Here is a 16885-nt window from a genome sequence, read left to right on the forward strand (position 1 = left end):
GACATAATTTTACACCATATTCCACTGCTTGGCCCAATACATGTGTTACATTATGATTCACACATGTATTTGGGACATAATTTTTAACCGTTTCACCACATTCCACTGCTTGGCCCAATACATGTGTTACATTATGATTCACACATGTATTGGGACATAATTTTACACCACAGTACCATTACTGAAACTGCCCACTGTCAACATCCTGAGGTTGTTGTAGGGGAGGTTGTCAGTAACCAGAAACTGAACTGGACTAACCATATAACTAATGTGGCTACAAGTACAGGTCAGAAGAGTCCTTTGGTAAATTAGTCACCTCTCCCATAATCTAGAGGGCCTGAGTCAGGAGTGTGATCAAATACTTCCCACTTGCCTCAACGAGTGTAGCTCCAACAATATGCAAGATGCTGACAAGATCCAGGATAAGCCAGCCTCTTGGTTGGCACCACATCAGTAAATATTCATCCCCTCACCACTGATGCACAGTGACAATAATGTGTCTATATATTTTGAGAACAAAAAACATTTGCTTAAAAGTTGAGATTATTTTTAGAATTTAGCATATAATTATATCAGTGTTCAGTTACTTAATCAGTTCTAAGGGGATCTAGTTAAAATTAAGTAGCAACATTAAAGATTTCTGAATTCTTCAGTTAATATCTGAGATATATAAATAATAATTGTAAAGTAGATTATTTAAAGTACATTTTATATTAGGGAATTTTTAAATGGTCATAATCAGAATATGTCAACTGAAGATGGCAGCTCACCATGATCTTCTCAAGGGCAAGTAGGGATGGGCAATAATGCTAGCCCAGCCAGTGATACCCACAGACACAAATGATTTCGATCTGGAGTCAGAGACTTTGGATGATGCCAGCTTAGAAATCTGGACAGTTACCCAGGAAGTGTTAGACAGCAAAGTTTTAAAACTCCAAGAGAACAATACAACTGAACCCCAATCATTCCTATTGGCCAACCTACCAACCTCTCCCTCAACACCTGACTATTAGCCTAACATCCCCACCCCCAACATGACCTGAGTAACCCCCTCTGGCACATTGACACAACCTCTACCTCACCTGACTCCCTCCAAATGACCAGTTCCAACCTCACTTTCCAACTCATTCCCTCCCACAGGGCAGCATGGTGGCTCAGTGATTAGTACTGCTGCCTCACAGCGCCAGGGACCCAGGATCGATTCCAGCCTCGGGCGACTGTCTGTATGGAGTTTGCACATTCTTCCCATGTCTGTGCTGGGTGCTCCGGTTTCCTCCCACAATCCAAAGATGTGCAGGTCAGGTGCATTGGCCATTCTAAATTGCCCATAGTGTGAGGTTCATTAGTTAGAGGGAAATGAGTCTGGGTGGGCTTGTTGGGCTGAAGGGCCTGTTTCCTCACTGTAGGGAATCTAATCTAATCACTGAGCTTCTTGGCTCCTCACCCAACACCTCCCCCACATTTCCAAACCTGACTCAATACCATCACCTGACGTGGTTTCTGATACCACCCGAGTCGATAAAGTGTGGAGCTGGAAAAAGTACAATAGGTCAAGCAGCCTCAGAGGAGCAGGAAAGTTGACGTTTCAGGTAGGACTCTTCATCAGAACCCCAACCCCTGACCCATCTACCTTGCTGCCACCCTACATCTGAACCTGCATTTTGCCCAACCTTCCCCATGATCACTCACTTATACATTACCCACTTACTTTCCCATGACAGAATCTTAGCTTCACACAGTACAGAAGAGGCCCTTCAGCCCATCTGTTCTACCCTGATAAAAACTACTCTAAATCTAAACTTGCCCAACTTTCCAGCACTTGGCCCACTTGAATGTTATATACTTTCAAATGCTCATTCAAGTACTTGTTAAAACTGTGAGGTTTCTCACATCAGACACCCTCCATGTAGTGCATTCTAGGCCTCTGACATCCTCTGGGTGAAAAACACTTTCCTGAAATCCTGTTTAAACCTTCTGCCTTTCACCTTAAAATTATGCCAAATTGTTATTGATCCTTTGACATTCACCATGTTCATGCCCCTCAGAATCCTTTACACCTCCTCAGTTCACCTCTCAGCTTGAAAACACCACTAGCTGCCTTGGTGTGATTTGAACACACATCCCTTAAGCATTTAGCTGCGCCTTTGAGTTACTAACACAATGATGTTACAACTACAATACCTTCTTCATCCACGGTTGGTTTTGAAAGAGGCTTTGGATCATCAGAACTCTTTTTTACTCATTTTAATCCAGCAGCTCATGCCCTAGAAAGGGGGAATCTCTGCATATATCCTCCGGGGAACACTGCACCAAATCAGTGCTGAAGGATCAGAAGTTCACTGAGAAAAATCAGAAGAAGTTTGGGGTGTAGGTTTCCTGCCCCTCGGATGCTGTCTGACCTGCTGTGCTTTTCCAGCACCACTCTAACCTAAACTCTGGTTTCCAGCATCTGCAGTCCTCGCTTTCGCCTTGCAGGTTTCATTTGTCTGGTCAGAGTTGGAATTAGAGTTTGAAATGGGCCATTGACTGACCTAAGCTCCCCTCAGACACGGGGCTTTTGCCCAAAACATCGATTTTCCTGCTCCTCGGATGCTGCCTGAACTGCTGTGCTTTTCCAGCACCACTTTAATCTAGAATCTGGTTTCCAGCATCTGCAGTTATTGTTTTTACCTATATTGACCAACCTGTATGTTTGCTTTAGGATCCTTTGGGACTGAACCATTTTTTGCCTCCTTTAGGTGAGTCTGTTGGATATCAATGTACCTACAGGGGAGGCTACCAAAGCTGCCTTTGAACAGGTCTATGGAGCGGAGAATATTTTGTTCCTTCCATGTGATGTAACGTCTGAGAATCAGCTGAAAGGTACCAATTAAAACACTAATTTTAGCAACATGCCACTGACTTGTTCAATCTGACTGATTGGTTTCTAAACAGTCACTTTGCTGCAACCTGTGGGTGTAACAGTCAGCTGGAGTGAGTGTGAATGGGAGTTACATTATTGGCATTAGTAAGCTTATATACGATTAAATATAATCAGTACAACACCTTCCATTTACTGAGAGAGAAGAGAATGAGGATACGTTTACACTTAAAAACTGTTCCTTCAGAGCAGGGGGTAAATATTCAGCCAGGAATGGGATATTTCATTGACAGCATAGATTCCAGAATTCAATTCTCAGTCTGTGCTTCGGCACCAATTGATACGGGTCAGCTTTTCTGTGTTCCTGGGTCTCAGGGTCTCAGTGTCTCAGTGTTCCTGGTGAAGGATCTCAGTCCAAGTGTTCCTTGTTTAGACTCTTGTGGTCTTGGTACATGCTCCTTCTGTAGGTCTTGGTTTAGATGGTCCTGGTTTAGTGTCCCAGGAGTAGGTACATGTTCTAGCTTATGGTCTCAGTTCTCCTGCTGATAGTTCTCACAGTCTCTCCATTTCTGGCCATAAGACTACGGCCTGTTGCCTCTTGCGAGGAAGCAGGGATGTTCTCCAATGGTTTGATGTTGCACACCATTACCCATCTTCCAGGTGTATATATGGAGGAGGGAAGGTGCTTTTTGCAAATCTACAAGTTGCTTTTATTTCAGGATTTTGATGGTTGTCGATTGTGGGAAACGGGAAGCATACTGGGAGCATTCCTCCCATTTCACACACCGCCAATAGAAGGGTTTCCTGTGACAGTCTCCAAAAAGTCTGGTTCAATATCAAGAGGGTTTGGTGAAAAGGTTCCATTTAGGTCTTGGCCAACCATATTTCCCAGGGCAATGATCAGGAAAATTCACTCGATTGTTTGCATGTATAGATCATCCTCGATAATGAAACATCTGACAACTGGAAAATCTCAGTTATAAATGGAGATTAGATAGATGGGGTTATTTTCCCTGCAGCAGAGGAAGCGGAGGAGTGATCTGATTAAGGTATAAAAACTATGGGAGGCAGAGATAGGGGTGATCGTGAAAATATCTTCCACGTGGCAGATATATCGAAGATCAGAGTGCACAAGTTTAAAGTGACTGGTGAATGGTTTAGAGAAGATCTGCGGAACATGTCTTCCACTCAGAGGATGTTGGAAATATGAAATGCACTAACTGAGGCTGATGGAGACAGAACATAAGGACTACATAAGAAGAAAAGATTTACAAGGATGTTGCCAGGGTTGGAGGATTTGAGCTATAGGGAGAGGTTGAATAGGCTGGGACTATTTTCCCTGGAGCATCGGAGGCTGAGGTTTATAAAATCATGAGGGGCATTGGTAGGATAAAGTCTTTTCCCTGGAGTGGGGGAGTCCAGAACTAGAGGGCATAGGTTTAGGGTGAGAGGGCAAAGATTTAAAAGAGACCTAAGGGGCAACTTTTTCACACAGAGGGTGGTGCTTGTATGGAATGAGCTGCCAGAGGAAGTGGTGGAGGCTAGTACAATTGCAACATTTAAAAGGCATCTGGATGGGTATAAATAGGAAGAGTTTGGAGGGATATGGGCCAGATGCTGGCAGGTGGGACTAGATTGGGTTGGGATGTCTGGTCGGCATGGACAAGTTGGACTGAAGGTTTTGTTTCCATGCTGTACATCTCTATGACTCTATAACTAGGAGCAGGAATAGGCCGTCTGGTAGCCTTGCAGGTAGTCTTGCAACATTTAAGAAACACCTAAATAAGCACTTGAAATGCCAGGGCAAAGTAGGTTATGAACCAAGTGCAGGTAAATAGAATTAGCATAGTTGGTATTTGTTGCTCAGTATTCTCCTGGTGGGAGAGAGGGGGGACAGAGAGAGGGGGGACAGAGAGAGGATCAGAGAGAGGGGGACAGAGATGTGCAGGTTAGGGTGGGTTGGCCGTGCTAAATTGTCCCATAGTGTCCAGGGATGTGCAGGTTAGGGTGGGTTGGCCGTGCTAAATTGTCCCGTAGTGCCCTGGTCTTCGCTATATGACTCTGACTCAGTAACTGAATGAGTCATTCTGAGGCAAGTATTTAGTGTTGGTATGTTTGGTTGGAGACTTTGGAAACTTTGCTAATCAACTCCATTCATTGTTTTTTCCAGATTGTTTTGGCAAAACTCTTGAAAAGTTTCAGAGATTGGACATAGTATGTAACAATGCAGGGATCTCTGATCGGGAAAACTGGGAGAAGTGTCTCAGTGTAAATCTGGTATGTGCCAATAGTCTATTGATTATGTTAATTGGGTTTCATGTGAGCTCATTAATTAACTGGGATGTGGTTGAGTTTAGAGATGAATGTTTTTATACTTTCATTCTGTTAACCAATGTAAGACTTAGCAAAGAATGGTTTTAATAATACCCTTAACTCTTCTGATTGCAATAGATCAATTGGCTCATTCTACTAACCAGTTTGCTGACCTCTAGTTTGTCCATCCTGTTTATCAGACTGCCCATTCCACAAGTTAGCATGGATGCCCAGTGGTTAGCACTACTGCCTCACAGTGCCAGGGTCCCAGGTTCAATTCTAGCCATGGGTGACTGTCTGTGTGGAGTTTGCACATTCTCTCCATGTCTGCATGGGTTTCTCCCACAATCCAAAGATGTGCAGGTCAGGTGAATTGACCATGCTAAATTGTCCATAGTTGTTAGGTGCATTAGTCAGAGGTAGGTGGGTTATTCTTCAGAGGGTCGGTGTGGACTTGTTGGGCCAAAGGACCTGTTTCCACACTGTAGGGAATCTAATCTTCCCAGTATTTTACTGTTCATGATTCTACTACTACCCTGAATGTTTGTGGTCTGCTAATGCTTGAATGTACTGTTGCTGGGTGAACTTGAATATAGCTTGTTATCTACATGTATCTCTACACTTGCTACTATCTGTACATATCAGTATTTTAATATTATCTGAATGGGCCTGCTGCCTGGTGATTCCTATGATGCTTGTATTGCAGGTCAGTGTAATTAAAGGAACCTTTCTGGGAATACAGCACATGAGTAAAGAGACTGGAGGAAAAGGAGGAGTGATTGTTAATATTGCTTCCATGGCAGGTAAGTCAGCAAAGTAACAATAGCTTATCAATGAATATTCTAAGTGTTGCCTGAGGATTCTGGAAAACATCCATAAGGGACAAATTATGTTTTCAGGGAAAACTAATTTTACATGTAATATACAGCAAAGGAAAAGATATTTATCTCCACACAAGCTGCCGGTCATCTGATTCAACTCACAACATCATTCAACTTCTTTAACTTCCCTTCAAGTGTCATTCACCTCAACCCATTCTGTGGCAATCACAAGGTGATTACATTCTAATCATCTCTGGATTTTCCTGAGTTCCTCACTGAATTTGTTAGTGACTGTTTAATAAGAACCACACGGAACCAGAGTGGCTCTTTGGCACGTTGAGTCTCTACTGCAAAAAAAATACTGAATCTACTAGTCTTACTTTCCAGCATGTGACACCTCAGACACTACAGATTTTGGCCACCTTGGAGAGACAATAGTATATGCATAGACGAAGATACAACAGAGACACTTACAGCAGAGTTTGTATATGAATAACAGATACTTTTAACTACTAGAATCACATTCATTGTCTTTCAGTACCCTGGCTTCTGTAACTAATCCCAAATGTTATTACCTGGGAGAGTTGGCAGCTGGCCAGTCTGGAACACTTCTCAATATCTTCACCTTGCTTCCTGACATAGGGTATGTCCTGCAGTTATTCTCTGAAATCCTGCTGGAAATCAAGAATTTTCTGGACTACTTTATACACAGGTCTCTGTGCAAAGTGTATGACTTATTTGGAATAATGAGTGTCTCATCTTTATTTGGTGGAGACAGTAGTTACTAATTTCCTTTAATCTTAGCTCTTAGCAGACCTGAATTTCTAAGCATAATTACATTCACATAACAGCCCATTGTAAAGCCACCTATTAGTTCCTGTTACCTTCAGCCTTATCCAGCATAGTTTACCTCTAGTTTTGGATTGTAACGCAAGTCAAAACATTCTTTTGAAATCTCTTATATTTTGATGTCTATTATAAACCCCTCATTTATTCCTCAGCCTTCTCTTTCCTAAAGGTAAGACCCAAACTCTTTGCCACAACAATTTACACTGACATTTCAGCTTAGTACTAAGGGAATGCTGCTGTGCTATCATTAGCTGAGACATTAAAATAAGACTATGCCTGCCCCTTCCGGAATGTAAAGGTTCCCATTGCTACTGTTTCAAAGAAGATGAGGGGTCTATCTCCAGTGTCCTGACAAGTATTTATGCAAATAGTCCTTTTGTAGCACATAAATACAGAGTATAGCTGAAAAACAACCCATTTTGTATTGAACTGAATTGAATTGAATTGAATTTATTGTCATGCGTACCGAGTGAAAAGCTTTGTCTTGTGAGCAATACAGGCAGATCACATAGTTAAATCGCATAGATAAGTAAATAATAGGTAAATAGCGGCAAAAACAAAAACACAGGTACAGGTGAATGCTAAGAGTTTGTGAGTCCATTCAGTATTCTAACAACAGCAGGGTAGAAACTGTTTTGAAACAGGCTGGTATGTGTGTCCAGGCTTCTGTACCTTCTCCTCGATGGTAGAGGTTGTAGAAAAGCATTGCCAGGGTGGGATGGATCTTTGAGAATGCTGGCGGCCTTTCCTTGACAACGGGTTTGGTAGATGGATTCTATAGATGGGAGATTGGCCTTTGTGATTGTGTGGGCCAAGTTTACCACTCTCTGTAACCGTCTCCAATCTTGAATGGTACAGTTCCCATACCAGATAGTGATACATCCAGACAGAATGCTCTCGATGGTGCACCTATAAAAGTTGACAAGGGTATTCGCCATCATGCCAAATTTTCTCAGCTGTCTGAGGAAGAAGAGAACTTTTGGGCCTTTGTAACCAGTGTTTAAAAATGCTGGAAAAACGCAGCAGGTCAGGCAGCAAACAAGGAGAAGGAGAATCGACATTTCGGGCATAAGCCCATGCCTGAAATGTCGATTCTCCTTCTCCTTGGATGCTGCCTGACCTGCTGCGCTTTTCTAGCAACACATTTTTAAGCTCTGATCTCCAGCATCTACAGTCCTCCCTTTCTCCTTTGTAACCAGTGTGTCCACATGAACAGTCCAAGAAAGTTTGTTGTGGATGACCACTCCCAGGAGCTTGACACTCTCCACGCATCCATGTCTGTGCTGTTAATATGTAGGGGGGCATGAGTAACGTCCCGTCGAAAGTCAGTAATGAGTTCATTGGTTTTGCCATCACTGAGAGCTAGGCTGTTCTCAGTGCACCATTCTTCCAGGTCTTCCACCTCCTGTCTGTTTCATTGCCATCTGAGATTCGACCGACTACGGTGGTGTCATCAGTGAACTTGTAAATGGCATTAGTCTGGTATTTGGCAATGCAGTTATGGGTATGCAATGAATACAGTAGGGGGCTGAATATGCACCTCTGGAGGGTTCCAGTGTTGAGTGTTAGCGAGGATGAAATATTGTCCCCAATCTTCAATGATTGTGGCCTCTGGGTCAGGAAACTGAGGAGAGTGGGGCTTAGTCCGAGATCACTATGTCTAGTAATCAGTATCGTGGGGATAATAGTGTTGAAGGCTGAACTATAGTCAATGAGTAGGATTCTTACGTAGCTGTTCTTGGTGCCAAGATGTTCTAGGGAGGAGTGAAGGGCAAGTGATACGGCATCTGACGTGGATCTGTTAATCCGATAGGCAAATTGGAGTGGGTCAAGAGCAGTGAGGAGGCTGGAGTTGATTAATGCCATGACCAGTCTTCCAAATCACTTCATGACCACCAAGGTTAGGGCCACTAGGCAGTAGTCATTGAAACATGCTGCATGAGCCTTCTTAGGCACAGGTATGATGTTGGCCCTCTTGAAACAGGCAGGGACAGTGGCCAGCTGCAGGGAGAGTTTGAAGATGTCTTACACTCATCAGAACAATTCTCAAGAAAAGCCAAACTAAAGGGAAATCTACATTTATACTGGACATGAGGAATGTGCTGATTGGTTCTGAAGTGGTCTTTGCTTGATAGAAGCATTGCAATGGAGAAGTTAATCATGACTGAGTTCACTGCTTAACTTTTGTTTCTATTTTAGATGTTTTCCTTATCAACCTGTTCAAAGAGGTTTTCACACAACTCTAAAACAGGTTGAACTTGAACCTGGGCCTATCAGTTCGGGGTGGGGATGCTACCGTTGTACCACAACAGCCCTTGTTTAAATTTTAAACTAAGCAGCTTTAAATGGCAACTCCTGTGGGGATGCAATACTGTGGAGATTCTTCCTCTGCTCTGCCTGTTAATGATCTGTATTGTGAGAGTGCTCAAGTTAGATTCTAATGGAGTTCCATAAAATTTACATTGGCAGAATGTATACATTGAGGTGATATAATGTTACAACAAAATTGGTGTACATTTCTATCATAAAAGAGCAGCTTACACTGGCTCTTTTGAAGAACAGGACGATTTGTCTCTCTCCCCACTCTTTTCCCATTAAGATAAAGGTTTATACCATATGAACAAAACTTGTGGCTTTTTGGAACAACCTTCATCTATTCTTTTTAATGTAGAGATAAAATTGATTTTCACACACTTCTGTGAAGGTGACTTGTTCCTTTTAACAAAGGTCAGAAAGTAATTTTGAACAGTGAATTCAAACATAATTTTCAAGGAAGCATTTGAATTAAGATAAGTGACTGGAAAAGGTGCCTGAGGAGTTAAAAGTTCAACTTCTATATGATATTAAAAAGACAGATACAAATCAGGCTTCACTTGAGAAGTGTTTCATATCAGTAGAAAGGCAATAATATTGCTCAGTCCCTCCTTGCTGATTCATACCCTTGTAATTCCCTCATTTAGATTTAGGACACTAGTTTTGGATTTGACTGCTTCATCTCCATCTTAATGAGGAATTTTATCAATATGGTCACTCTTCCACAAGATGGATCCTGCACAAGAAGCCTGTTAATTAATTCATCCTCATTGCGCAATACAACTCTGGAATAAAAATTTTTAAAAAGCTGTTGGAGAAACTCAACAGGTCTGGCAGCAGCTGTGGAGAGAAAACCCTTCTTCAAAACTGACAGCATCTAAGAGAAAATGGCAATCTTGTTGATGACAGGAGTCAGTGAGGCGGGGGGAGGAGGCAGAGGGGCTGAGGAATGAGTAGATAGGTGGAGATGGAGCCCAGGCAGAGAGAAAAGAAACAAATTGAGTACCGGAGTTGGGAGGTCATGTTGCGGCTGTACAGGACATTGGTTAGGCCACTGTTGGAATATTGCGTGCAATTCTGGTCTTCTTCCTATCGGAAATATGTTGTGAAACTTGAAAGGGTTCAGAAAAGATTTACAAGGATGTTGCCAGGGTTGGAGGATTTGAGCTACAGGGAGAGGCTGAACAGATTGGGGGATGTTTTCCCTGGAATGTCGGAGGCTGAGGGGTGACCTTATAGAGGTTTACAAAATTATGAGGGGCATGGATAGGATAAATAGGCAAAGTCCAGAACTGGAGGGCATAGGTTTAGGGTGAGAGGGGAAAGATATAAAAGAGATCTTCAGAGCAATTTTTTCACACACAGGGTTGTACATGTATGGAATGAGCTGCCAGAGAAAGTGGTGGAGGCTGATACAATTGCAACATTTAAGAGGCATTTGGATGGATATATGAATAGGAAGGGTTTGGAGGGATATGGGCCGGGTGCTGGCAGGTGGGACTAGATTGGGTTAGGATATCTCGTCGGCATAGGCGGGTTAGACCAAAGGTTCTGTTTCCATGCTGTACATCTCTATGACTCTAAAAGTAGGCAGACAAAAGGATGGTTGATAGTAAGCCTGGGAAGAAGCTAGATCAATGATAATTGGGTCTATGACTGAGTGAAAATGGGTTGGCGGTTATGAAAGCAGTTCATGTGATGACAGAATCTGGGGTTTGGGATGGATAAGAGACATGGAAGGAGGTGTTCAGTTTTTAAATTATTGAACTCAAATTTAAGTCCTGAATCTTTGGAATTCTCTTCCATGAGAGGATTGTGGTTGCACTTTCTTTGAATATATGTAAGGCTAGGCTAGACAGACTTTAACCATCAGGGATTCAAAGGATATAGGGAGTGGGAGTGGAAGTGGAGTGGGAGTGGAAGTGGTGTGGAAGTTTCAGCTCGGTCATGACAATATGCTGTTAAGTCTCCTTCTACTCTTATTGAAGTTCTGAAGAAGATGACAGTTTAGATTAGATTGCTTACAGTGTGGAAGCAGGCCCTTCGGTCCAACAAGTCCACACCGAACTGCCGAAGCGCAACCCACCCAGACCCATTCCCCTAACACCACGGGCAATTTAGCATGGCCAATTCACCGAACCTGCACATTTTTTAGACTCTGGGAGGAAACCCACGCAGACACGGGAAGAATGTGTAAACTCCACACAGTCATTCGCCTGAGGCAGGAATTGAACCCGGGTCTCTGGCGCTGTGAGGCAGCAGTGCTAACCACTGTGCCACCGTGCCACCCTTATGGAACTATGCATAATTTTTCAGTGTCAGAAAGAGGATTTGGACATTTGAAAGGTTGAGGGCCTGCTTCTGTTGAGTGTGAGCAAGACTGAGAGAAATATAAGTTCAGAGGAAATGTGTTGAAATTTGCAAATGGTTTCAAAAAAGGAAGTACAAATAATTATTTAGAAGGTTGGAGGAAGTAATGATGAGTTTCGGCAATAGGTCCAGTAGTCAGAGATGGAACTCATCATCAGGAAGTGTGACAGATACTATTTCATAAAGCTGTAAAACTTCAGCAGGAACAACTTTTTCTTACTGAGATCTGTTGATGTGGAATTCTCTTTCAGGTTTATTTGTTGAGGCGTTTAGATTGAAAAGATGGAGAAAAGGGTGGAAGAAATTTGGAAACAATGCTGGTAACTGTGATCAGGCACTAGCTGTTCATGTAAAGGGTAAATGTTGACATGAACTGGATGGACTGATTGACCTGTCTCCATGCCTTTTCTGGAGCAGAGTGTCCAGTTCTGGTTGCCCTATTTTGGGAAGGATGTCATTAAGCTGGAGTGGGTTCAGAAGAGATTTACAAGGATGCCGCAGGAATGGGGCATTTGAGTTATAAGAAGCTGGAACTTTTTTCTCTGGAGCATAGATGGTTGAAGGGTGATCTTACAGAGGTTTATAAAATAATGGGGGGTATAGCTCAGATGATTGGACTTTTCTCTAGGGTAGGGTATTTCAAGTCAAGGGGGCATATTTTTAAGTTGAGATGAGAAGGATTTAAAAAAGACATGAGAGAATTTTTTTTGCAGTGGTTTGCATGTGGAATGAATTTTAAGAGGATGTGGTGGCTGTGGGTATAGCTACAATGTTTAAGAGACGTTTGAAGAAGTATATGAACAGGAAATGTTGGAGGGATATGGGCCAAATGCAGGCAGGTGGGGATTATAGTTGGCATGAACTGGTTGGACCAAAGGGTCTGTTTCCGTGATGTATGATTCTATGACAGAATGACTCTATGCATTTCTGCATATTCACAAGTTTCTGTTGATGGCATGTTTGATGCTAACTCTTTCTTGTTTTGTGGTGAACAGGTCTGATTCCTTTCTTCCTTGGACCAGTTTATGCAGCCTCAAAGTATGGAGTAGTAGGATTCACTACATCACTGTCTGTGAGTGCTATGTTATATTGCAAAGAGTAAATGTTTTCTTTATAAATAATGCACTAATCCTGTGTAAGAATTTCAGAACAAGCAGCAGCCGTAGAGCAAGTAACAGGCCACATGGTCGCTCAAGCTTGCTCTGCTCCTCATTAAGATAAGAGCTCAGTTAGTACCTTGACTTAATTTTCTCATCCTAACTCCATAACCCCTGATTCCCTTAGTGCCCAAAGATCTGTCAACATTGACCTTGAATATAGTCATTAACTGAGCATCCACAGTCTCACATGGCTATCCAGGGTGGGTAAATGCCATACATGGACACGGAGGGTACAAAGACCATTGGCAAACCAATGTCCACTCTGACCTTACTGCACCATATTGTGATCTACAAGAATGGCCTTTGTTAACCAAGGACTTAGCTTGTTTCAAATTCCATGGTTCCTTTCTTCTTTGTAATCCCAGCTGTTGCTCCCAGGTGGTGACAGGTGGTACAGGAAAGTACCAACAGTTTGATTGGCAGACTGCTCTTACTTATGAAATAGTAGCTTCAGTGATCGTGACTGGTTTTGGGATTCAATATCATTTCCTGGCTTTATCCTCATATCCTGTGATTGTAAGGGACCAAAAATCTATCTCAGCCTGAAATGTATTCAACAACTGAATTGTAATCTTCTGGGATAGAGAACTTCAAGATTCACTACCCTTTGAGTGAACTTCCTCACTACTCATCTCAGTCCAAAACGATTAGCCATGAGAAACAGTCTCAATATCTATTCTGACAAGCCCATTATAATTTTGCAAAGTTGAATTAGTCCACCTTTCCTTCTTTTACAGATAGGAGAACTTCACATAGGGGCCTCAGCTATCACTAGGAGAATTGTTAGGAGCCTGGCATTGCTTGTCTCCTGGAGACACAACACAATTTCCTGACAATTAGGCACTCCTCTGAACAGCGTCAGGCCTTCCAATCAATTAAGGGAATGGTGGCCCTTGTCAATACTACATTTAGGTGTAAAGGAGGATGGATCCCTAGGTAGAAGCAAGTGTAGATGAGATACAACTCGTCGAGTGGGGGTTGGCAGGATGTTGGAAGAAAGAGCATATGCAGTGGCTTTCAGCATACCGCACCTCATTTCATGATGCAGGGTCTTTCAAACACATTGTTCACGTGAACGATGTGTCACCTCTGGCTTACTCTCTGGCCCCTGCCCCTTTACCCTGCCAATCGGTTGTTGAAAACCCCAGGGTTTGCTGTGCAGCCTCATCAAACTTCCATTTACCAGTGATGGTGGATGACATCATTAAATGATTACTTAAGAGTATCAATTGGCCTCCAAGAGAAAAAGCTACTGATCATCTTTCTCACTGGTAGTTTGGTTGATGGGACTTGTGAAAGTAGCAGGTCCCTTTCCCGCAACCCTCCCACCTAATCAAATGGCTTCCTCATGTTTAAATTTCCTTAGGTTTTGGGGAAGGGCTTGGTCATTATATTTCTGGTCAGCATTTCCGATGGTTTCATCAATTCTCTGTTCAGTTGTAATGAGATTGCCTCAACCCTATATTCTAAGCTCCCTGCAATCAAGGTCAAAAGCCTTTTGCCTTCCTAATTGATTGCTGGACCTCTGTGCTAATATTATTTTCCTTATATGAATATGTACCAATCCCTTGGAACAACAACCTTCTGAAATTTCATGTCTTTTAAAATACTCTGCATGTCTATAATACAAACAAAGTGAACAACTGCAGACTTACAAATTTATAATTCATCTATCACCTTGGTACAGACTATTATTTAACCTGCTTAAGCATTGTTACAATCACTTTGTGACCACCTCACAGCTGGCATTTTTGTCCAACTTTGAATGGTTACCAAATGTAGATATAAAATTCTGTCTCTTTGCCAAATTCATTAACACAGATTACAAATAGCTGAGGCCCTATCACTGATCATTGTGGCCTTATCACAACCAATCAACTTAAAGTGAAACATTTACTTCCTGTTCATCTACCAATTGTTAAAGCCTTTTAATATATTTCTCATGATCCCATTTTAAATTTTCAGTGAAATCCAAATGTACAACATTGGCTGCTTCTCCTTTATCGACACTAGCCATTAGGTCGTCATAACGTTGGGAGGCAACACAACTCAAACTGATTAATGGTGAAAAGGCTGTGGGGCTATGTGGGCCTCGGCTTGCTCCAAACATTTAACACCCCCAACTAAAGATGAACCCAGGGTATGGGGATTGAGAGACGGGTCTAATCAGATTGAATGTCTTGATGACCCTAATTGCTACGTGTGTTTGAATTGTGCTGCCTCTCAGGTGAGCCTCACACAAAGCACAAACACTTTTCAGGAACTTGGACCGGATTCCTGATTCCCCCAGTCTGCTGCAGTCAGGATGGGCCCTCATCACGAAACTCCATGTAAACTAGCATCTGAGAGCTTCCTGTCAGGAAGGTGTAAAGTTCTATAAAACTCAGAAAGTATGAGACATTACAAAATTTCTGCTTTTAGCTGACCTGCCTTGAGAAGCATGGGGTTCGATTACAAGTGCTGTGTCCTGGTTTTGTCGACACTCCACTTCTGACAGGTCTGAAATCAGTGAAGGCTCCGGATCAGAAGGAGTGGTTTAAGAAGATGGCTGCCAGATTTGGAGTTCAGACGTGAGTATGAACCAAATCAGGAAGTGGGGTGGGAATCGATAGGATGAAAACGTGTTCAAACATCTACATGGAGTATTTGCTGAGTGACAATCTACTAAGAAACTGGTGTAGTGTCCATGAAGTGACACCAGTTGATTTTTGAATCTTCGGCATTATCCTGAGAATTTACATGTTTGATTTGATGACTCTGCTGAAAGATGTGAGAACATTTATGCAAACTACCCTGGAATGTTTACAGGAAATCAATGATTTGGCTGTTTCTCCTTTATCGACCCTGCTGGTTAGATCCTCCCAGATTGGGTAGAAGGTCCAGCGGTGTGCTACCTTAATCCACTGGGAAAATTTGAGTTCTAATTTTAAACTAATTAGATGAATGTTCAGGATTACCATCTGATTTTTCCAGGACCTCACAAACTGCAGAGGGATTCTTGCAGCTCGTCATGGATCACACCAGGAATGGGGCATTGCTGAAGGCATCGGAAAACGGCAAGCTTGAGTATGAAGACCTACCTGCGTTAGTTCTTCTAGAAAATCCAAAATCTACTTAGGGACCTAATGGATTTAAGCAACAGGTCACTGAGAACAATGGAAAATTTAAACCTGGTCAAATATTAAATGATTAACATTTTAATTAGTGTTGCTCCTTTTGGTTAAATTGTTGGTTATAAATCAGAACTGGTCAAGGCTGTGTTATGTTCTCATTGGTAAGTCTGCATTTAAGAAGCGTGCTGATGATATAATTGTTGCATCATAACATGAGACCTGAAGGTACAAAGATATCATACTCCATCTTACCTCAGATCATTTGAAGCATCACACTATACAATGGAAGAGCATACATCTTGTAAACTAATGGCTTAACCTGCCCCAGCTACTTAAATAGCTGAGGAAAGTGACAATTGTTCATAATAGTTAGTTGCATAAATGTCTGTTGGATTCTTCAATACTGATATCCATGTCCAGTTTCTTATGTTACAGGAGACATATAGGTTTCAGAATAGTCTCAACTTTCAACTACTGAAGGGAAGGTAAACCAGTTTTATTCACATGTAAAGTGGCTTTTACAGCAGAGAACAGAGAGACCACCTGATCTGGTGAATGTCTGATGTCTTCTCCCTCTGAGTTCACAGCTACAAGCTGTTCACATAGCTGAGAATGAATCACAATTATTGACAGCAGAAGGCTTTTGTTATCAATAAATGGTTACTCGTCCACAGACGAATCAGTTACATGTTGGAAGTTATGAACCATACCAAACCTCCTTCAAATATAATAAGGAGGTAGCCTAGACCCTAACTTTCCTCTTATTTAAAGGCAAGTGTAAGCAGCTGGTTCTAGATGAAATTAAATTTACACTTTAAGCAAAATACACTCCACTCTTACCCTGTAGTTAAAATAAAAACAAAACAAAGAAGAATTGGAATAAATTAAGTGTATTGGAAAACTTAACAGAATAACAGATTATTAACTACTAAACAACAACTGTTCCAATATAATAACATCCTATAAACACACCCTTGAAAAGGCAAATTCAATAAAATAGATTGTCTCAATTCTGGCAGGAAAGCGAACTCCAGCTTTCATCTGTGACAGAGAGAGAGGAGTAATAGCTTCCACATGCACCTTCAA

The 16885-nt window shown here is 42.0% G+C and overlaps 1 protein-coding gene across 1 annotated transcript in view; it reads left to right on the top strand.

Moving 5' to 3' along the window:
• Positions 1 to 15887, top strand: part of LOC122556487 (15-hydroxyprostaglandin dehydrogenase [NAD(+)]-like) — a 19244-nt gene extending 3357 nt beyond the window's left edge. Inside the window, exons 2-7 of the mRNA XM_043703173.1 lie at positions 2739 to 2862; positions 5031 to 5137; positions 5880 to 5976; positions 12522 to 12598; positions 15108 to 15256; positions 15660 to 15887. Of these exons, the coding sequence (XP_043559108.1) occupies positions 2739 to 2862; positions 5031 to 5137; positions 5880 to 5976; positions 12522 to 12598; positions 15108 to 15256; positions 15660 to 15804 (699 nt within the window). The 3' untranslated portion in view covers positions 15805 to 15887. The remainder of the gene's footprint in view (positions 1 to 2738; positions 2863 to 5030; positions 5138 to 5879; positions 5977 to 12521; positions 12599 to 15107; positions 15257 to 15659) is intronic.
• The last annotated feature ends 998 nt before the right edge of the window (positions 15888 to 16885 follow it).

This window comes from Chiloscyllium plagiosum, chromosome 14, assembly GCF_004010195.1.
Source record: "Chiloscyllium plagiosum isolate BGI_BamShark_2017 chromosome 14, ASM401019v2, whole genome shotgun sequence".
NCBI classification, from domain to species: Eukaryota; Metazoa; Chordata; class Chondrichthyes; order Orectolobiformes; family Hemiscylliidae; genus Chiloscyllium; species Chiloscyllium plagiosum.